This window comes from Acanthaster planci, linkage group LG02 (assembly GCF_054643075.1).
Source record: "Acanthaster planci isolate LZ-2023a linkage group LG02, COTS_SCS, whole genome shotgun sequence".
NCBI lineage: Eukaryota > Metazoa > Echinodermata > Asteroidea > Valvatida > Acanthasteridae > Acanthaster > Acanthaster planci.
The window spans coordinates 12,542,041-12,565,378 of NC_141778.1; the positions used below are offsets into that span (position 1 = coordinate 12,542,041).

At 39.4% G+C, this 23,338-nt stretch overlaps 1 protein-coding gene across 2 annotated transcripts; it reads left to right on the top strand.

Annotated features, from left to right (window-relative positions):
• Positions 1-432: 432 nt before the first annotated feature.
• spata18 (spermatogenesis associated 18) lies at positions 433-21,354 on the top strand. Of its 2 annotated transcripts, none has more exons than XM_022237125.2 (11): positions 433-632; positions 1,909-2,014; positions 2,540-2,768; positions 4,808-4,903; positions 6,476-6,610; positions 7,717-7,927; positions 8,722-8,880; positions 9,261-9,436; positions 10,107-10,239; positions 12,734-12,836; positions 16,460-21,354. In XM_022237125.2, the coding sequence occupies exons 1-11, from the start codon at positions 546-548 to the stop codon at positions 16,525-16,527; spliced, it is 1,503 nt and encodes a 500-aa protein (XP_022092817.2). In that variant the 5' UTR covers positions 433-545; the 3' UTR covers positions 16,528-21,354. The 2 variants fall into 2 exon arrangements, with proteins under 2 accessions (XP_022092817.2, XP_086989515.1); XM_087133389.1 differs by lacking the exon at positions 433-632 and adding an exon at positions 709-897.
• The last annotated feature ends 1,984 nt before the right edge of the window (positions 21,355-23,338 follow it).

Here is a 23,338-nt window from a genome sequence, read left to right on the forward strand (position 1 = left end):
CTTGGCAACATTCACTTTTTGGGGGGTGAGTTTGTTTTGGGCGGATAATTAAAAAATTCATTGGTTAACCTACTAAAAATTGAAAATCAAATGAAATCTGAAGGACCAAACAACACATTGTTTTTTGTTTGAGAGGCCTCAGGGACTTCAGTTGCCTGCCATGGGGCTCCAAACTTGGTTGATTTTACACTATTTTCAATGGAGCTTGAATTAGTTCAGTGCACCCATCTACAACAACGTCTCGAGTGCAGGACTAGTACAGAATACATGGGCTGCAAGGATCCCAACCATTTCTTGTCAGACTGGTGACAGTGTGTCTTTCACACGTTAAGAGTATTTGCATTGTACCCAGAATCCGTTTGTGCATGGCCGTACGCATGCGTGGCGTACCTAGATGTTTGCGTTCGCGATTAAATTGATCAAAAGGCAAAAGGCCATATACAGTACATGTTTTGACGTCGTGCATCAGACGGACAGCACAATTAACCTGGCGAATCTGGAAGTGGAACTTCGCAGAATTTCTCGTGTTTGTGTGCAATCGCAAAATGGCGGAATCGCTGCGAAGACTGGTCAAGACTGGAGGGTTTAACACTTTGCAAGATAAACTCGATCTGTGGTCCAGTAATTATTTGGTGCGTATTTCCAAACACTGGTTCTAAATGACTAAGACGGTGGACTAGACTGAATGAAAAGGGTTGCCATGACGATGGGGACGCTTCGCAACTTTCATCGACACCGTCGATAACTTTGACAAATTTTACTAGTCATCAATTCTGAATGCCTCTTTATTGGAGCTTTGCTAGCCCTAATGGACATTAATGGGCGTGCTAAACTGAGGAAGAATTCTTTAATGTCTGTGGGCAAAAAATATTAATGGGAGACCATAAATTTTTGAGTGTGAGTAGCCTAGTACTAGTAGTAGTAGTACCCCTAGGCCTATTTCTCGCAGTGGGAGGTTGTTCCATTAATTGAACTCACGTCTGGGTAAAGGGGCAACTCTCCATTCACTTTGTGCAGGGATTTGCATATTTTGCTCCTTTTTTACTGCAACATGATAAATATAGCAAACTTTTTCGGTACGGTGTTGGAGATATTCATGGCTCATAAATAGTGAAATTTCAGGCACATTTAGTTTAGTCAATATAGCCTAAGTCAGATTTTCAGAGTGTGAAATATGGAATAGCCACCAATTGAAAAATCAGAAAGAAGATCAAGACTCAGTGATGTCATCCCGACCGCAAGGATGGATGCAACTGTCAAGTCAGGGACCAAACCACAGTCTAGCGACCACATTAGACCATGCATACCCCGCTCAATTGTGCAACGATGACATAATTTTGTGTGATCTCTTTAATACAAATACATGTAGGCCCTAGCTGTGATTGCTCAATTGACTCAGACCGGCCAGCCGACCCCGGCAAGCTCGGTGGTCGAGTGGTTAAGACATCTGCACTAGTAAGCAGGAGGTCGTGGGTTCGAGTCCCACCCGAGTAAGCTTGTGAGGTTTTTTCGCAAGTTCTCGGGCAAGCACTGAGCATACAGTGCTTATAAATATACGTTGGGTAAGGGCAAACCCGTTATATATAATTAACATCTCCCCAACGCAAAAAATACATCTTGATAAAATACATACATGTATATCATAGAATGACCCATGGAATCAGGGATTGAAAGCACAATTAATAACAAACCGGGTACTAATAAACTGTAGGCAAGATTTAAACCATGAAAACGACCACAAGGCCTACATGTACTAAAGCAACCTGATTGACTCCGCTCTCATCAGACCATTAAAATAAATAAAAGATGAAGGTCTGAACCTCATCTGTATTCCATTTGACAGAGTATCATAAAAAAGTGGCATGTATGTGTGAATTAAAACATGACTTTCTTCCTTCCTGTACGCAGGTGAACACATGCGATCAAAATGTTAGTCGCTGTTGTGAATTGATTGAGCTGACATCGCGTCTTCAAGGCCAACTCTTTTTGATTCTTAATCTCTCTGCAGCTGAAGGTAAGTTATCGTAACTTCACACTTATTGACTCGTCCACTTTTGTGAAAAATTCACAAAAATATGTAATGTAATCTCACACCTTGTTTTTTTTTCCAAGTTTTTGCAGACCCTCATATAGAGTTTAAATTGAGGTTTACTCCTTTCCAGTGGCCATTACATGTAGTTGCTTTGGCCTAATAGGAATAGTCCCAAGAAAAATTGCCCATTTGGTTGCATATTAGTTCCATTGTAGTGAGACAGACAGCATGTGTAATCATGTTTGGCAAAAACTGAAACGTACAAGATTTTGTAGTAAAAATTGTAATTATATGAAACACCTTAAACCAGAGCCATTCTAAAGGGAGTTTAAAAAAGCAGGCAAAATAATTTTCTCTTTCATTAAAAAAAAGCTAGTGCTGTCACATTTTCAACTCTCTTTATTGTCTCGATCCTCTTCCCAACAAGATGTACATGTAGACTAATCAAAATGCTGGTCAGTTATAAATGTATTGGACTGTTTTCCTATGAATGGGCTGATTCTGTAGGCGGTATCTATGGAGGGTGTGATGCGTTGAAGAATAGGCTCCTACCCTGGTTAACTCAAGGTTTCACATCAAGCAATGCAACCACTGATCTGAGTTTAGACATGATGGCTGACGTTGCTGCCAAAGATCGAGCACTGTCCAAGATGAGAGATGATTATGAAGCTCAGCTGCAGGACTTGGAGGAGGACTTGAATACATCAAGGAATGTGTCGGATTCACTGAAGCAGGAGTAAGTTCCTTGGTCGTTGTTTATGCCACAAATGTGGGTTATGGACAATGTATTGTATGTATTGTATTTCCTGTAAAAACTCTTATTTTGCCTGCAACATGGGCAGCCAAAGTTTGCCAAAAAAATCAACCTTTGTTCACAACTTGCTGAAAATGCACATTTGTTCATTAATAGTACTTGTATTACTGGTGTTCTTCTGGCTTTGATTTTTAGCTCTGTGAATAATTTTTACACATTTGTTTGGATTGCCAGCAATAGTTTTAGCAGCCACTTGTAAGAAAAACATGATTGTGATGTAAAAGGAGCAGACCTTGTTTTGAAAACTCATAGCAAGCTTCTAAAACTAAGATTTTGCTGTGAATCTATGGGCAATATCAAGGTGCATATGGTTTAATTTAAGAATAATCACAATCAGTAAAATGTGCCTTTCAGAAACTGTGAACTCCATTTTACAGGTATTCGTAAGGTACGTTTCTTTTGTCAGGACACTGATCTGTATTTTCAACACATAGCAAATACAATGTAACTGCATACACGTACATACATGTACATGTACTGTACATGTACTCTGTACATGTACTGTACATGTACGGTACATGTACACTGTACATGTACTAAGGTTTGGACATTTACACATATAAATAACAAAAGTTCGGAATCCATTTACAAATTTTCCCAAACGTTTAAACAGAACCGTCCCTTTTAGAGGTTTGACGTTTTGATTAACACAATCTCATTCATTTTTATTGTAAACAATGCCTTTAAAACATAAATTCAGAGCACTTTACTGCTCGGTCATATCAAAGGAATACCATGAATTCATCACTGGAACTTTGTGTCAATTACATGCATTTACATTTTATACTATTTGTTGTGTTTGAAATTTTCAATGACACCGTGATAAGGGTTGGACATTTAAACAGTACATGCGAAAGTTTTCTAAACATTTTTCAAATTAAACATAAATTCTCACCCATACTTCACCTACACTTCAACACTAAATGTAGGTTAAATTATATTTCTTCACTCAGATGTGTGAATTGTGATATCTGTTTTCTTGCCAAATTTTTGTTAGCCCTTTACTTGTACGGTACTTGTGTGAGTCCCATTACTCAACTTCTTTTTTTCCTCAGAAGGCATGCAAACCCGTGCAAACTGTTACGGTGATTTGGCATTTTAATCTGACCCTGAATCACTGGATTTATTCACAGTCGGCATGATGGCGAGGCTTGTTACAATTTCCTTCTAATTTCCAGTTCTGTCTGCATTTCATCATAATTAGACCTTAGTGAGAATTAAAAGGAAGTTATGCTTACATGAACAGTACGTGCCTTTTGATTAAACGACAAAGTGCTTAGCCTTGAACACCTGGCAGTTCTGAAGACCAGCAGGTGTATTACGTACAGTACATATAGTGGTATTCTTTGCAAAAGGTCTGTTATAATGATACAGTTAAACCAAAGAAATGAAACAGACAGAATGAATGAATACTAAGTATTCTCTGGTTCTTTTCAGAACCACTCATACTCACAAAAGAAATATTTTGCATGTATACTGCAGAGCTTCATTTGAAAAACTTCAAATCTCTTCAGAAATGAATACTTGTTTCAGCAGTGTTATGCTGTAAACTTAAGATTCAACAGGTAGTGGCAGGAAGGGTGATACTCGATAATGAAAATGAATAAAGTCTGTTTTTTCTAAGTAAACCGTTTTGGCACAGATCGATCTGTGAGGTACATGTACTCCCCACACTGACTGCAAGCTGTTATTATACATTCACTTCTTGTTGTTGTTTGTCCGGAAAGAGACATACATGTATTTTTCTTTCTCATATTTTCCCCATGGGATTTAGGAAACTCACATTTCCAAAACATTCTCCTAGTGAATAACATTTATGTATTCATGTGCATGTACATGTATGTTTTCGAAAGCTAGATATCCTGGAGGACATTGAACTGAATAACTTTTTTTTCCAACTGTATGTTGAATAGCACTTTTATTTATTTCCTCTCAATATTCTTTTGTGTTTGTATTTACAGATTGCAGGAAGCAAAATCCAAGTTGGATGAGGAGCGTTCAGCATCTGTGGGGGAGGCAATACTGAATGAAGAAGATACCATCCGACTTAGCACAACGTATGCAAACACCTTACAGATTTTGATTCAGTCAAAAAACTTAAACTTATTAGTGGGTCATTCTATGAATTCATCAGGGTCATAAAGTGTGACTTTTTGTGTCCCTGTTCACCTGACCTAGCTGTGTCATTTAACATGGAAATATCACTGAAATTGGTTTCAAACTATTTAACATTTATTTGGCAGGTAATGTGCATTAATTCATTACTATTGGCAATTAAAAAGTACATCCTAAACTTACAAAATCATATGTCAGAATTGACAGGGACACAAAAAAAATTGGACCCCTAATTTATAGAATGACCCTAGGCAATTTGCAAGTGACCTTTACCCCCACTGCACTGATGACTAATTCAGATGTGAAATATGTGCAGTTTTAAGTTCATTGAAATAAAGTCATGGATGATGTAATAAATGAAAACGAGCTCTCTCAATGATAAAAACTCTCAGTTTACAAATCATATACAGTCATGTACACATACATGTACAAGGTTATTTCAGCCTGAGATTCCTACATCAGTGTTGCATGTATGTGTCAGAACAAAAACCTTAGGAGTTAAACTATTGAAATTTCATTCAAATTTAGTGTGCCGCTTTACAGTTCCATGGACGCACATGTACATGTAGTGTGCTGTGCAAAGAGCTTTGTCATGTTTGTACATGTATCTTGTTTAATTGTAGAGTTTGCTCAGGTGACTTGTGTGTATTGAACTTTCTGTCCTCAATCAGTGGGTAGTTCATTGGTGTGTAGGGTTTTGTGTATCCAAGAGATGTGGAAGATGCAATTTCTTCGGTATTACATGTATGCCCATTGCAACTTCCTGAGTAATATCAAAGTCAAGCAGATGGCATCACTTGAGTGTTTTAACCACTTTGGTCCGGGGCACTTTTCAACGTTGAGGATGCTGGGCGGACATGACTATCATTTTTTCCGTTTTCAAAATCCTTCAACAATTCATCATTCCATTTAACGGTCGTTTATAGCCGCACATAGTAATCTTCAGGCACTACTCTAAGTTGACAGGTGGCCTTCATTGACACCCGAATATTTCAGCCAGGCCTGCAGCCTTGTAAACAGAGCCCAGATTGTGCGGTGTTATACAACTGTCTTTTGTTCACGAACCTGGCTCAGTGCACTGCTGACCTCTTTTCAATAGGGGCCAGATTAGCATTCAGCGGTGCTGTGTGGCTCATCGCTGCGGTGGTGGAGAGCTTTTGTCCCCGGTGGTAATCCGCTTGCTCTAAATACCCCAAACCCTGGTATACGGTTTCAAAATAACGCTGGATTATCACCACTTTTGAGAGTGAAAAATGCCGGTCATGCCCAGCAGCCTGGTCTTTTGTTCGGAGTACGGTCTTTTGTTACAGGGCCCTGTTTCCTTTGTCCGAGTTCGGAGACCCCGGCCACACATATAAACCATAGGGCTCCGATTTCGGAGTCCCCGGCTGGTAGTGGTTAATAGTTCCACAAGATCCTTGATCAGCCCCACTCAGTTCTCAACTGATTTAAGATATTAGAAAGAAATTAGGATGGACTTACATGTATCAATTTTGTTCTTTTGATGGTGATAGCATTAAGGCCCTGAAGGATGAGCTAGAGATATACAGATCTCGTGTTGGTGTTCTAGAGAACTATGAGGTGGAAGCTCGTAGATTGAGAGAAGATGTCAACTTACTGAGAGAGGAGAAGGCTATTCTAACTGGAAGGTGAGTATATACATTTGCGTTGGTGTACTTCGTCATCTCACAAATTAAAGATTACGTAAACTGGCACCCTGGATCAAAAAAGTGAGAGTAGTCAATTGTCATGTTGGTTTTATTGCGGTTAAAAAAGGCACATCCATGCATCCTGAGATTGAGTAAACTTCTGGGTGCTTTTTCAAAGTGTGACATGCAGCATGTGGTAGATACCGTATCACTTGATGCACGATCTGTGGCTTCCTGATGAATGGTCTCCACAAGACAAATTACTAAGGGAATAAATATTGTGGCCGGTCTTAAACATGCATTGTCAGCATGCAATCTTCTGAGTTGACCAAGCACATACTAATTCCCATTCATAAATACCATTTTAGTCAGAGAGTCCAAAGAAATCCATATACCTATGATAAATTTCCAAGGATTTTGTTCAAGAATTTTATTTTCATTTCCCTGAACACCCCCATCCATTTTATTTTAAGTAGTCCGGAAGAATCCCCTTTATATATATGGACCTGGTGCTTGCTTGGCGAGTTCTGCATGCCGTGGTGCCCACAGACTCTTGACCAATAGGAAGGGATTAAACTGTCTTGTATCCAGGGGCCAGTGTGTTTTTACGCAGTGGGCATTATCAAATCACAGTGGGCATTATCAAATGTCTACACAGTCACATTGCGAGTTGATGAATAGGGAACTGTCTGAGTTACTTATGAATGACAGTTAAATACACATACTTGCCAGCATAAAGTTAGACTAGTCAAATTATTCCATAGAGTGCCTGTACTGTGTGGTGTCCTTAGGTTGCTGATTTGAATGAATCCTGGGCAAGTCAGCCGTTTTCCTTCAAAGTTTTTGAATAATTTGTTCTTAATCACCGTACGTTTACTGGCTCCTTGTGTCACATTTTTGGGCCACTGTCTTCCGAACTATAATTGATGTAATGTACATAGTGTACTAAGCAGTCTTTTTACCACATACATGCAATTTCGAAGTTCTTTAAGGGTGGATCCTGTTTGTTCATGCCTTTTCTTAGAATCGTGTGAGCTGGCTGTCACAAACTAGCATGTAAATCTTTCTCTTTTCTCATCCCTCTTTTGCCATTCCCTTCGTCTCAGGATGGATTACCTGACATCTCCTCTACCGCCTACCAGCCCACGAACTACTAGCTCAGTCAGCAGTGATGTTGTACAGCGTGTTCGTCAAGCTCATCTGGTCACCCGCTTCGGTGATATGTTCTCACGCGATCGTATGGATGCCATGGATATTCTGCGTACATTGTCCGACGATCACGACATTCACCAGCAGATTGTGTTTGCCTGTGTTGAGGTGAGTCTTGTATAGTGCAGGAGGCTTGTCCAACAAGAGCTTGTTATTATTGTCATTGGTACTGTTTTGAAGGTTTGCATCACACTGTGAGATGCAATAAATGGGTCAAGAAAAGTTGCTTGCGCCGATACTTGATTACTTGTTCGCCGATCACTACTTGAGTACCTTGATCAGATCATCTCATGTAGGATTCATCACGACATCAGTCTAGTTTGTCGTCTAGCTTGAAGTGAAAGCAGAAGGTGTACATGTATTTCTGTTCCTTACAATTCTGTATCTGCATTGCATCTTGTGAAGGAATGGGAATTCAAGACCTTTTCACACTGGGTAGATCCCAGGATTGATGCAGGGGTGAAAACATGTTGTAGTCTGCTGCAGCCTGAGATGGATTTTTCGCTTTGGTTTAAATACAACTCTGCTCATGACCTTTGACATTTCAGTTGAGGGTACATGTAGCTTGTGACATTATTTATAAACACTGTTGCCAGTGTTCTAGCTAAGACCATTTTAGTGCCGGGTAAATTTTTGGATTACAAAGCATAGTGAGCGCAGTTTTTAATGCTTTCTGATGCTTGAAATACGATCGAATTGGTACATTTAAATTTTCAGTAATATTTCAGTTCATTTTTTGGAAAATCCGTGCTGGGGGGCACAGCCAATTTCAACCCTGAGTGCCGGGCGGAAATTGGCAGCACCGTGTGGTGCCGCCCGGCACCGCCCACCGCGGCTAGAACCCTGACTGTCGCTCAGTTTGACAACTGTTGACCTTCATGTCATCGCTTGTGTCCATCCAGGAAGCCTTCCACTGTGCTAAGAAGGCCTATCGTCTGTATCGTAGCAAAGTCCGCAGCACACTGCAGCTGACCCACACTGGACCAGAGACCCTGGAGGAAGCAGTACAAAACTACATCAATAAGAATGGACAACTTCTGGATGTGCACAGTATTGTGCAGGTAAGAGTGTGGACAGCATCATAGATCTCTGGCTGGATGTATAATACATGTCCATGCGTACTGTACATACAATTAGGAATATATGGACTGAATCAGTATAGCCTCTGGATGTACACAAAGTGTTGTACAGTTATGGCATCGGTGGATACATTTCACAAAGAAGTCATTAATGTGCATGGAGAATTGGAACACACACTGCAGTATATATGTCTTAAGAAATCTTTGTGGTCCTTTCTCAAACTGTTCGCTGTAGTGATGTGTGGCTGTAAGTTTTAAGAAATGGATCTCAGAACATCAATCACAAAGTTCATCTAAATCATTTCTACAACTTTGATAAGATGAAAAACGTCATGGTGCATATCTTGCCTTCCATTTTTCAGGATGTGTTACTGGCTATGAACACTCATCCAGTGCTCTCATATCCTCCTGAGGTAGACTTCAAGTCTCTCTCGCTCTTCATCCGTGAATTGGTCAAAGTGGCTTGGGATATGAGTGCTTTGCCTAACCCGCTGGATATCCTGCCAGCTAGGAGGGGTGAACTGTTTGATGATTTTAAGTAAGTACTAGCTGTGTTACAATTAGCATTTCTACAGCAGGGATTGGTTTAGAATTAGGTCATTCTCTAAATTTGGGGTCCAATGTTTTCTGTCCATTACACCTGACCCAGGGTACCTTGACAAGAGATATCAAACTGAAGTCTTTTATTTGGCTAGTAATTTGCATAGCTTAATCAGTCTTTGAAACCCAGGAATGTGTTCAAAACATACAGAATCGTATGCCGGATGTTACATGGATGGGAAAAAATTGGACCCCAAATTTATAGAATGACCCAACTACTTGGGACACAACTCACTCTTGCCTGATGAGCTTGTGCCGGCGTGTGATTGCTGTTAGCATTGGGCTCACATTTAGAAATGGTTGCTGCATTATGCTGCACCTGACTGTAGGTCGACTGCCCAAAAGAAGCCTTCTGTCTCGGCCTTGTCATCGCAGACAGCTGCCTGATGTCAACTGAAGAGGTCTGGAGGTTGCTGTCAGCACCACCCTCACAAAACTGTCTCGACAAGATTCTCTGGACTCACTTATGTTTGTTTAGTTACGTTCCAATATTGAGGTTTCTTCAAACATTTTTTTTCAGTACGTACATGTATACACCAACTTGATTAATTCCCCTAAATAATGGAGTCAGCTTTGGTTATGAGTTTGTTTGGTTCAATGTTTGTCAGGTACCGCCGTAGCTATGACTCGGAGTACTCGGCCCCCCTAGTAAGTCATTACGTCTGGCCAGCACTGCAAGAAGTTTTGACTGGAAAGATTCTACTCAAGGGAGAGGCTGTAACCAGACGAGGCGCTACCCTGGTAAGTCTCATTTGGCCTTGTTTAGTCTGGTGTCTTTGAGTCCACTCGGTGTGCGTTGAGACTAATAATTACATCCTTGCAGGCTTCATGGCACTTGACACTGTTTGATTTCTTCCAGCTGACGGGCTCGTCCCTTGACACCCCGGGATCCAAACGTTTGTTGTTGTGGCAAGCTGTACCCTACCCGAGGTGGGGGGCCTACGCGCAGTGTTTTGTCTGAGAAAACAATTTTCTCGACGTACTTGCTCAGGAATGTGGGCACCATTTGTGTAACTGTTGAATGTGTAATTTATGCTTGGGTTCCGTGTCCAGCACACACAGCACATGTCGTCAGCTCAGTGTTACAAGGTCCTTAGGGCAAAAATGCAAGTTTTGAAAATACTCTTAGGGTCTTACTCTTGAGAAATAGTTTATTGAAACAGACGACATTTTCTATTCATAAAAACTGTTTTTTGGGGGGGGCCTCTACATTTCAATTTCATCCAAACATTTTGCTCAATTTCATGTTTAAAGTGGTCTTTTTTAGTGCACTTTTTCTATGAAGACCTGTCAGCATGCACACGATGATAAGTTCCCATCTAATTATGTTCAGTGTGTTGTCCCTCTACTGTGTACCACACTGGAAATCACATCCATTCTAATTCAAAAACAACATCTATTTCCATGCTTTCATTAGAATGCGAATCAAGAATACACGTAAAATAAATACGAGCCATGAATACAGTGTAATATAATAAGAGAAAATAGAGAAAACCTGAAAAGATCGGAAGTATGGAGCTGTTCATATCAGCGGGGGCTTGTAGAGAACAGCCTATATAGACAGACAATTGGACGAGGGACAAAAACACTGAAAACAAACAAGAAAAAATGCGACAAACAGTGAAGACCAGACTGAATATCCACAACAGAAGTAAAGAGTTGAAGAACGTTCTACATGCTTGCATTGAACCTTCCTAAGTTCCCATACTTCTAGGTTCTTATGGTTTGGGTATAGGCATGTTACATGTAGGTGTAGGTTCAAACAAATGCCCTATGCCTGTATGAACCTGTATGGATATAGATCCATGCAACTGCAATATGATTGTGAACAAGGATGGATCATTGGTTTTCATTACAACCCAGAATGTATTGAACTAATACAGTTGGCCAAAGCAGTACTGCAAAAATCCATTTGGGGTATTTTTTTAGGAAACTATGTTTTAAAATATTACTTTTTAACAACTATGCAATCTTGTTAAATACAACAAGATTAAAAACTGCACATTTTCTAAGAAGATTCCTCTCTCATGAAGTCATGTGACGAAATGCTTTGCTTTTCAACTACTGATGTTCATCAGACCCGTCAGAAACGTTGACAGCATCGGAAAGTGAATGCAGGTGTCTTGTATGCACAGTTGGCATAAGTCAACACTGTGAAACAAATATTAGCCAGGGGAGGTCATATCATCACTTGATCTTCAAACAACAAATACACTCTGTGATTAAAACCTCTGAAGTTATTGAATTAAATCCTTTAAGCACACGTGATGCCCCTGCTAAAATCAATAGCATAACCAGCATGTCATGCAGGCTGTGATGTTTAAAGTGCCCAGTTGATGTGGAATTTAAGCCTTTTTTTGTCACAATGGATCTCTGGAAGGCTGGAGCTTTCAAAACTATTTCTGCTTCATTATTTTTCTCAGGGTTAGTGGGCCACAGTTCGTAAAATTTCCGTTACTGAAACAATGTTACAACGTACTTTGCACCGGTAGCATGTTCCAATTGGCTCTTTTCATCTAGTGGTATAAGTGTTAAATTTTAGCCTCAAAAAAAGACTGAAAAAGGATGTTACATACATGTAGACTTGTTATAAGAAGCATTTTTATGATGACTCCTAATTGAATTTAAAGCATGTTTGGTGTATATACACCAACATATATGAATGTGTAAACAGATTGAGTGTTTTTGTCTAACCACTGTTGGAATGACATTACCTTACGCACATGCACAGTGATGAATGTAAAAGATACATGTATTGGTACAAGAGACCACACCCGTGCGTATATTCCATTCGTTTGCACTTCACTTCCCAGTTCAAATGATGTCACGCCTCAGTACTCTATAAAGTAAAGTACCCCTGCACCAGCTGGGGCTGAAATCTACTTGACCTAGTAAACACTGAGCACCATTTAAGATTCTCATGCCCACGCCAACAACCACGTGCACTTAATGGGTTCTTAAAAGTTCTGTCATTGAATTTTTTGATTTTGGGAAAGCTTCAAACTTTCTAGAACATAGTTCGTAGAGAAAACTATACAGCTGGGCATCGTAAAATGCACGACTCCAGCACCTTCATGTTCCAGTGCTATGAAATTGGCACTGCTTCCTTGAATGGAGTAGGGCCTAGAGCACTGATGTCCAGGGCCTCAAAACATCATCAGCAAATTTAGAGAAAGGCTGGTAGGGGACCATTTTATTAAGCATCTAACCTGGTATCTCATTTCTCTGACTCCAGGCTTCCCCAAGAAGAAGCCGGAGTCCCAATAGAGCTGTGACACCAAGAAGTGGAAGGTCACCCAGTCCCCGTCGTATCATGGATAGATCCTTGAGCCCTGCAGGTAACAATTCAAATCAATCAACTCTTTAAAGACACTGTTACTGTGTTTTTTAATACATGTATGTAGAAAACAAGTGTCAAGTGCCAATGTAAGACATGTCAAGTACTAAGAAATATGAGATGTAGCAAAATTGTCATTATCCAGACGTCAGAGAACTTGATTCTCCATCTATCCTCTGAAAGTGCTACCAGTACTTCATGCCACAGGTGTAAATCTGGGGGGGCGATATATATTCCTTCCACTTTTTGAGCGGGGGTGGGCTATTGAGTCCTCCCCCCCTTTTTGTGGTGAGAAAAAAGCTTAAAGCTGAATGTGATAGGGTTGAGTCAATTTCAATAATTCACTATTCGAATATTCAACCTTCAATTTGATCGAATATCTGAGTATTTGGTCTCACCGACCGGCAGATTGTTGATGAACCAACCATATACAAAATCAGTTGCAATAACACACACAACTGTACATTGTGATCAATATAATAGCTTCTCACATGAAGGAGTATCTCCAACCATGATTTAGCAAGATTGAAGAGATGAACAAGACTTCTTGCCCTGTTGAAAATTTCTACTCCTTTTAAATTGTTTAATGAATAATTTACTTTTTAATCGTTGTAAGATTTCTGACGCTTTTCATTTGAATGAAGCCTCCATAGTTCTCATTTCAAACAAAAATCATGAATTTCATGAATTTTGCATTCGAATATTCAAATTCGCAAAAAAAATATTCAAATACTCGACAATCGATCAAATACATGTACTTGGTTATTCGGATATTCGGCACAGCCCTAGAATGTGAAGAAGCTTCCGACTTTCCAACAACCAAAAAATGTATTCACCATCACTGAAAATGGAATTGCAATCAAAAGAGCCATGCCATTCTGATGTAATTTTTTTCTGATGTAAATTTACGCCATTGCTTAATTCCCACAAAGAGAGGAATCAAGAATGCCACTGTAACACAGGAATCATTGTCAATTCAAACACTCTCCGGCTTTGAAATTTGTTCAGCCAAACTTTTTCACAAGTCACTACCGCCGTAGTGGCACCTCATCTTTTCATATGAGATGTGATGTACCTACTGCCATTCGGAAAATGAAACAATTAAAGTATCATTAGTTGTATATAAATGTTCTAACTAAAAAGAACCCATAACTAAACTTGTAAGGACATAGTAAAGAACCCACACCGTATAAATGAAAGACAATTACAAAATGATGTAATTAAGATGTAATGATCAGATTAAGATACTGTTTGCCACACAGCATTAGTTCCCTCCCCAGAAGTTAAAAACAATACAAAAATTAAGAATCGTGTCATACATGAACACTGGTGCAAAAATGTACCCCTGCCAAAAATACATGTACCGGTATAAAACAGGCGATTCACAATACAGTGCGCCACCAAGAGTTTGCCGGAGATGGGCAACTTTTCAAATTGACGGTCGACATGCTGCTGCGATTGAGTGCACTTTGGTACATAACTTGGGGATATTTGATCAATTGAGTCATTCTCTGCCCCACACAAAGCCCTCATTTTGACTACCTAACACCCATTTGCAATAAGCAATTTCGAATTTTCAACCAAAATAAACATTTGGGAAAATTGAAATTTCCCACTCACAGCGCATTTAGCAAATGAGACTTTGTCAACTGTTTATCCCATAATGCACTACGAAAAGGCCTCTCCGTGCCAACCTCTTTGTGGCACACTGCATTGTGAATCACCCGTTTTAAATATGGTACATGTATCTCAAATCAACAAATTACGTACATGTGTATCACTTCAGAAAAGTTAGAGGGCCCGATGTTTTAATTCCAACCTTTTTTTTTACAACTTCAACAACACCCTGTGGAGTACAATGTAAGCCTCAACCAATTTTGTGTGTGTTCATTGCAAATTTCCTTAAAAATATTTTGAAAATCACCACAGGGGTCTAGACATTAATGTAGTTGAAGGCACCTAGTATCCAGCATCACTGATATCTGAGTTCTAGTGTAAAATGTATGGTCATGGGTTCTTTAGTGGAGTAGCAGACCACAGAAGTGTTACTGATGGTGAATCATTTTGAGTATCAACAGAGTGTGTTTGTTTTAGATCATTGAATTACCTGAGTGGATGACTGGTTCACACCTAGAGGTTTGTTGTTAATACATCAAATGCGCAGTGCCAGTGTAAGGCAACAGTGCTTCAAACAAGTCAAAGAATAAGCTTCTCTCCTCTCTCCTTATCACATGCACATACCGATATCTGTGTGGAGATTTTCGTTATGTCTCTCCTTGAATTGAATGCGCTGGGTATTGCTGTGCATGTATGCGTATTTACTCTGTATAATTTGGAGGGATGTCTAGTTAAAATCTTTTGAAAAGAAAAGAAAAATCTTTGAATTGTCTGTCATGGAGACACTGTACACATGTACATGTATGTGTATGTTAAACAGATTACTAGCTTTCCCATAGTTGGGCAATATAGTCCTCATTTATTCAATACTGTTGGCTAATTCAGAGAAATTAGGCTTACAGCTTGAAAAGAGACACCAGTAAAAAGAAAAAATTAATTCACTTGTCGCTGCATGTTAAACAATGTGTGTCTCATTCAGACAGATTAAGTTGACCATGTGTTGACCCATTAGTGATATTTACATTGATCTTAATTGATGTAACCTGTGTTTCACCTTCATTCTTAACCCTGTATGCACATCAGTTTACACTGCTCGTTAATTACCGGTGTGGCCTACATACAGGTGCCGATCAATAGACATCTATATATAGCTGAGGGAAACAAAAGCCCTTTAATTCAAACAGGGACAGACGAGTGTGGGAGCTAGGCAGTAATTCCATACACCGTCTATTTATTCTGCAACTTGCCATGGGATGAAAAGCCCTGCAGTGCTGGTGACTGTGTGTACACAGTGCAGATGGGCCTGGTCTGTGTGTGCAGGCTACTTTCTGTCAGTTCATCAGCGTTAGGATTTAGCCAGTTTGTAGAAGACCTGAATGACGGTGATTTGCAGTGACTGAAACACAAACTGCCCCTGGTACTTGACATAACTGGCAACCAGTATATGTGCACTTGAATTTTAAGGATACCTTGTGAAATAAATACATGTATACTGTTTCACTTACATTCAACAAAATATATACGTGTATTGTGTATTTTATGCAAATTAATCACATGTACTGTGTAATATCTCATTGTCTCAAATACATGTACGAAACTCCTCCCCCCAAAAAAGTTAGGCTATATTACAAACTTGTGAGGATGCACAGGTGTTTAGCATTATATTCAGAAGCTTGTGGAATCCCTATGTTTATTGAATAAAATGAATACCTGTAACTGTCTTTAATTTGCCAGTTTAAACCGTTTGCTTTTATTTTACAGTTGTATACAAAGACATATCAGTGTAGTGTCTTGTAGCATGCTTTTCCTCACCGATCACTGTCGATTTCTCATAATAAATAATAATACAATTTTCTTATTCCATCTTCTTTGTCAAATCTAGAACTGTTAGTTTATAATTATAACTCTCACAACCCCTTCACAAAAAACTGGCTCAAACTTTGAATTTGTGGTCATCCATTTTCAAGGCTAACCATTTTGGATGCATTTCTTTTTCTTTTTCTTCAGGCTCTCGTCCCGGCAGTAGTTTGTCTCCAAGACCAATGAGTGCCTCCTCCTCATTCTCCAGTTACTAAGGTAACAGGATGAAGGTTCCAAATGGTAACATCCAATTCCGTCCAGCGCGTTGAGTTTCATTCATGAAATCCCCAAATAAGTAATTTTGGTGGCAAATCTGTTGACAATCAGTTCCATTAAAGTGATCATGTTTACATTATTTGTAATTGCCAAAGGCTAGAAACATATCTGTGTGAAAGTTTGTAATGCAGGGTTCCTACAGCCTGGAAAAGTCATGGAATTTAATTGTCCTTTAGGTGCAGGAACCCTGGTAATGTACCATCAGATGAAAGCAAGCCTGTAACTATCACAGTACTGACAGTGTTGATATGTTGTGACCTTGGTATCTGACAGATGGCCAGGAAGAAATCTGTCTGATTGCCATTAAGAAATCTGTCCAAACGTATTGCATGTTTGACAGATGAAAGCAGTTCATGTACTTTGAAGCAGTCTAACATCTTTGAACCAGCTTTCTTGAAAGTAGGTTTAAATCTGTCTCAATCACTTATCTCAGTTCAAGTGAATGCTGTGTAGGTTTTCTTAGTGATTCATTGGATGATTCAAACAGGTACACTTGAAGCTGTCTTTTCTACATTTTTTTTTCTTAAATGTTTTTCAAGGAATTTCTACATGCTTCAAAGCATAAAAAAAGACACATTAATCAAAAAACCATTTTTGGGGTGGTATATTTGTATATGCTTGATAAGTGTGGACATACTGAATAACTAATTCTTTGACTGCAACAAAGAAAATTCAAGCAAGGAATGCGACATCCACAAGGCAAGCGTGCATGTATGTTTACATCTTTCTATTCCAGACGATGTGCACTGCATTCATTTCTTGCCTTTTCTACCCTCAGAATTTAGCTGCTTGGGGGTGGTCACTTAGCTCAAAATGGAAGCCCATTTGGACCATGTTTTGACATAGATGGCTCCACAAATGAAAACAGTTTCTGCCCTTCTAGGTCGCCATCAACACAGTTGAGAGGAGGGAGACAATTGTGTGAAAGTTGTCTCTGCGGAAAGACGTAGGGCCACTGCCTGGGGTTACATTGATAATTAATCGAACAACTGCCACCACACACAAAAAAATGAGCGTAAACATGTCGCTTCAACATGAAACCGAGGCACTCTGGTTAAACCCCCTAAAATATCACGCCGTGTTTTCTCTCATCACAATCATTAGACAAAGTGCCTTGAGTGTGTACAGCATTTCAGCTCACAGCTTTCCTCTGCTGTTTCAACTCACAAGAAAGTGCTTGTGTTTGTGAGTGTAGCCCAGTTTGAGAAAAGTGGGCCAGCAAGTGGAAAATACACATTTTTCCACACACATGCCTGTTTTTTTTTTCATGTATTCACTTGGATACATCACCTTGATCCCATGTTGCTGTACATACCTTAAGTGGGGACCAGAACAGCTGAATATTATAATTAATGTACTTACAGAAAGGACTATTAAAGTTAATAGTGTAGTGACCCATCATATTAGTTAAACTTGATCGTTACCATCAATGTTGCTAACCACTACAAACAGAACATACTTGAAGTAACCCACACTGTTGATTTGATGTGACAGGCTGTTTGATACTGTTTGGTAGTATGAGCAAGCTGTTGAATTGAAAGCTTTCCCTTTAATAAGTACAGTACCTATGGTAAGAAGGAGGCTGTACGGAACTCTATCATGGGGCAGCCATCTTAGTTTTCCACCGTTGAAAGTAATAAGACAAGCCTAACTGCCTGACTGAATCTGGAAGGAAATTAGTCTGTTTCCTTTTATCTATATATAGAGTTGTATTACTTTTGTCATTTGATGTACAGGGGAAAAACAAAAATGGCAGCATCATGATAACGTCTGTAGCCTGCTGGGACAAAGCTAGAACCATTTTTGTTTGGGGGGGAGCAATTTTTCATTAACATTTTATGGCTTTTCTGAGGGATGAAAACTACATTGTAGGGCTCTTTACAAACATTTGAAGGAAGGGAAATGAAACAGACCAATAAATGGCCCCTCTGTCCGTAAAAAATGGGGCTTTTTTTGGGGGGGTGGGGTTGGATGGCCCCTGTTTGGCCCCCTAGATCTGCAACAAGGGGGTGAGAGGAAAGTACTGTATATCAGAAGTTTATTTTTGGAATACACTTTTAGAGGATCATTTTCCAGTTTGAAGATGCTTCAAGACTAGACATTCCATGCTGTGATGAATCAGCATACATGTATATGGCTCCCTGACCAACCACGTATTTGACTGCTTCTAAAACCTTTGGTGTTCAAAGTTTATGTACATGTAGACTATTGTAGTGATCTTCCACTCATCAACCCCCACCTTTCTACATCATCAGTGTTAAAACAACACTTGATGAACAGTCCAAATGTAATCACAGTGATTTCAAGTGGCCTGCCACAGTTTGTTTTGACACAGTCGGTGATCATGGAGTGTGGCTCTATGTACATGTATGATTGAAGTGAGTGTGTGTGTGTGGGGGGGGGTGTTACCATGTCATTCTTTATTACATGTATTTAACTTGTCCCAGGCTGTTTTGTTTGAACATCCGGTTTTACACAGTAGCATACATGGAGAGTGTTTACTTTGTTGGTGGAACATGTTAACAAAGTTCCTGAAGCCGGTGAAAGAAAGAAACAGCCACAGGAGTCACTCTGACAGTGGCAAATACTCTACAAATAACTCCTGTGCCAATGCAAACTATGCTTAATCTGTAAACACAGGAAAACACCTTGTGTACTGTGGTTGTAATCCTCTGTGAATGAAGCACTCTGACCCGTTGTGTCATGTGGTAAGTTGATGGAGAACCATTAGTGAAGGCTTCTGGCTTCATAGATCAGTCCAAAACATAGCTCTATGTTCAAAGCAGATTGACTGGCTTGAAGTCATTTAGATTAAAAAACAAATATAAAACGCGCTACCGAAAGTGCTTCACAAATAGGAATGCACTGATATGAGAAAACTGAAAGCTTCTGATTAACGTGCCTTCGGAGTGCTCCAGTTATTCCAGTTTTGGTGTAGCCTAGTGCCTTGCTTGTGCTGAATGTGTAGAACTGGAAAGTGCCTTAGTTGCTTTAGATTCCATTGCATCAATTAGCCAAAGATTAGATTCACTTTCTCAAACAAATAAAATAGTTATAAATAATCAGAGTGCCTATTAATTCCAGTGTTTATACAGTATGAGATTGTGCAGTAATTGCAAGTAGATTCTATACTAAGCACTGGCTGCTGTCTAAATATCTGTCTGTGGACGTTAAAGACTTTCAGTGACACCGTTTCACAGCTATGTTAAAGAAGTTTTTCAGGCAGTTTGTCTTTAGTGAAAAGGATAAAGGATACAAGTTGAGCATGATCCGTGCGGATCTCTTTCCTAACCTCAGCAGAGCCAGAATTTCATCCGCCATTTTTTATTTTGATTTCGATATCAATAGAGCTGTGAACAACTGACCGCCTCTCTCACCCCAGGTCAAAGTAAACACTACTTTCAAGTCGTCGATCCCAGTCTTGTAATACTCCAATAAGAAATCAGAGCAGTCCTCGTAAGGCAAGCTGCAGATGACACATTTTGAGTGGTGCTTATCAAAATAGGCTAACCTGTGTGGGACTCGGCATCCTGGCCTACTAAGCAGATGTAGATCATATCCCATCTTGCACGCTTCCGGTGCAAAGCCTGTTGCCTAGCTGAAGAGCAATCTGTGTGCTTGTGTAAAGAACACTCACCGTGCTGTCGACTTTGGGCCAAGATGTCGTTGTTTAATAAAGAAGCTGCTCAAAAAAGATGTTTCTGATTCGAGTCTGTGGCAGTGAATGGTGCTCATGCACAGATATGTGCATTCTTTCATTTGCACGTGAATCAGAAAGAGTCTGTAGACATCACACTTTTAACATTTTTAGCTAAATATTACCGGTTAAAAGAACAAACATAAAACATGCACAGTATTCTCACAGCGCACATTGGCTGAAGTTTCAAATTCATTATTCGGTACATATACCTTGTTTTAGCTGCCTCTCTTTATGCACAGTATCTCAGAGACCCATGAGAAATGTTTTTGAAGAATATGAGGTCTCAACGAATCATACGTTTGTCACTGGTTTCAAAGTGCAACGTCTTCTGTTGTACAATTAAGAAAATGTGACTACAAACGTCATCCAATGCTGCAGTTGGATTCTGTATAATTGAATAATTACCTTAATATATAAAAACTGTATAACTTGAGATTATCAACTTAATGATGTGTGCTTTTTATAGTCGTTTTGAGTTTATTTTTATTTGGAAGTAACTGATTCCAAAACAAGGTGTTCAATCGCAAAATGTAAAGCAGTGGAATATACTGTAGTTGTATTCAGTTTGCAGTGATAAGACCTTTGTGAATAACTTTCTTTGATGTGTGAGATCTTGTAGTATGTACTAAGAGTTGCTAGCTTGTAAACCAGTTGCAAAGTCGATGCATGTAATATGAGGCTTATTAATTGCTATGAATTTCCCCCAGTAGACAGATAGGGCTTAATGAAAAATTGTAAAACTGGCGTCTAACTAGAAAGCCGACTGAATAATTTCAAGATTTACTTCTTTTATTATGAATAGAAAGAGAGATCTTACTATAACATTGATCGAGAATGTAGCAGTATTACTTACAATCCGAGCCATTCCTTCCAGTACGTATTTATTTTACAATGATTTTAGTTAAAGGTCTGTAGCCAACTTTGACTTTTGTATAATTTGTGAAAAATTTTTATGGTACTTGTGTTCGTTTTATCCATTTCTGAGTGAATTTATATATTTTGCACTTTATAACCTGAGATAATGTCAACCATTTTGTCAGGGAATAAACAAGATTGTGAGTTGAAATCCATCTCAAAGTAGAATTTTTTTCTTTTGGCATAAATGTAGCTCTTTACAGTGGTGCACCCAGGATTTGACACGGGTGGGGGTGCTCGGACCGGGCTTTACCCCCCAAAAGAGCTCATGATGCTTACATTCTCGGTTGTGCCACAGGGGAATGGGATATACGGCACTTCTGTCAGAGATGTAGGTATATATTGTACCTTCTTTTTTCAGAGCACCAACCCCCCAGGGGGCAGAACCCGCCAGGTGCGCCATTGGCTTAGTCATATTAATAGTCAAATAGTCAAATTTCTACTCCTATTAAGTGGAAATGCTTGAAAATATTGACACCAGTTTTTGGTTTAGGTTATTGAAAAGTGCACATTTTAGACATTGAAAATCTTCCACTCCGTTCCTTTAAAATATTTAGGCGCTGAGGCTCTGACATCCCAGGAAGAAAATCTTGAAGTGTTTTTCCGTTTTCCGAACGCATTTCGCACTTAAAATGTTTTTAAATTAAAAACATAGGCCTATAGGCGTACTGTCAGAGAATTTTTGGTCATAAAAGTCGTTCAGTATACTTGAAAAGTCTTGCAGTGTTTGTGCCGTTACATTAAAGTTTCTTCCTAACAGACTTTTGTGAATATTCAACTTGTATTTGCTTAAACCCGATAGGCACAAAAATTATGCCACAGTATGAATGGACAAGGGCTGCATAAAAGACTTGCATGGCCCCTTTAACGGTGGAATTGCACCAGCGGTAGCCTTCACTAATAATTAATTAAACCATTTCAGCCTTTATGATTTAACCATGGTGAATGAACGTAGATAGTCAGTCGTGCATGCATGACCTAGTCTCGCGGATATAGCTAGTCATATTCTGGCTGGATTTGTCTAGTCTTGTCTCCATCCTTGAAATAATTAACCAGGAAGACAAACGGTCCCACAGGCTTGCCACTTCGTTAGGCACTGAAGACAGGAGAAACAGTGGAAGCAAAAAATGTGACTTTTGTGATTGTCGTGCGTGATGTTAATATTTTCAACTACTAGAATCATCTCGCAGGTGCTTACAAAATAGGCTATTAAAATGTAAGGCATTCTAGCAAAAGATGTGGAACTGCAAGGAGACAGGCTTTAGGAGAGAAAAAATGGAGCGAAAAACAAATAAATACGAAACAATACAAAGCAAATCAACTGGAAATTCAACAAAAGTAAAAAGCAGTACTCTCGATTTTCCGATTTATTTGTATTTGTCATTTTTGACCGACCCTGCACTACAATACTGTGTGCATGTAGTAAAATAGTACTATGGAAAGGATTTTTTTGAGGAAAATCAAGAACCATTTTATTCGCGAATAGAAAAACACCGAAAGTTTTTAACGACTTCATTATTCCGAACTCTCCCCGGATGTGTCGTTTTTTCTTCCTAATAACACCGTGGGTTTATGCATTTCACAACGAGCTTCAAGGAATTGATAACGCAAGGAATGCTAGATTTGCATCCCCAGCAATATCGAACATAAACATTCGTAATTATTGATGCAAAGTTATATGGGGGAGCTTGTTAATTATTACGTTACCTCACAGTCTAAGGGAATCGAATGTTACAACGATAAGGAAAGGTAAACGCAGGATGCAGGGAATATCCACGGCCGATAAGCAAGAGGTCGAACAGGGCAATTCTATGACGTTAGCACAGTCGTAATTTGATGAACGATAGAGTTTTCAAGCAATAAACCCCGAAGGGCTGTAAAACTAAAGCGACTTGTTCTAGAGTTCCATGTTGATTGGAACGTTTTTATGTCTACGCATTGGGAACTCCAATGACACTGATAATCATCACATTGTGGAATGCAAGGATATAACAACTATATAGTTTAGCACAATTCGGGCAGAAAAGGTCGTTTTCTAACGGACCACTAACCTGCCGGGTTCTGAGATTGTTCCTGATAATATCCCACCATCCATCTCATGTAAAGATGTGGCTGGTGGCACTGCTGAACGGTAC

Coding starts and splice junctions, on each gene's coding strand:
- spata18 (XM_022237125.2), top strand. CDS start 546: ATGGCGGAATCGCTGCGAAGACTGGTCAAGACTGGAGGGTTTAACACT. Junction 7,928..8,721: donor TTGTGTTTGCCTGTGTTGAG/GTGAGTCTTGTA, acceptor GTGTCCATCCAG/GAAGCCTTCCACTGTGCTAA. Junction 10,240..12,733: donor CCAGACGAGGCGCTACCCTG/GTAAGTCTCATT, acceptor CTCTGACTCCAG/GCTTCCCCAAGAAGAAGCCG.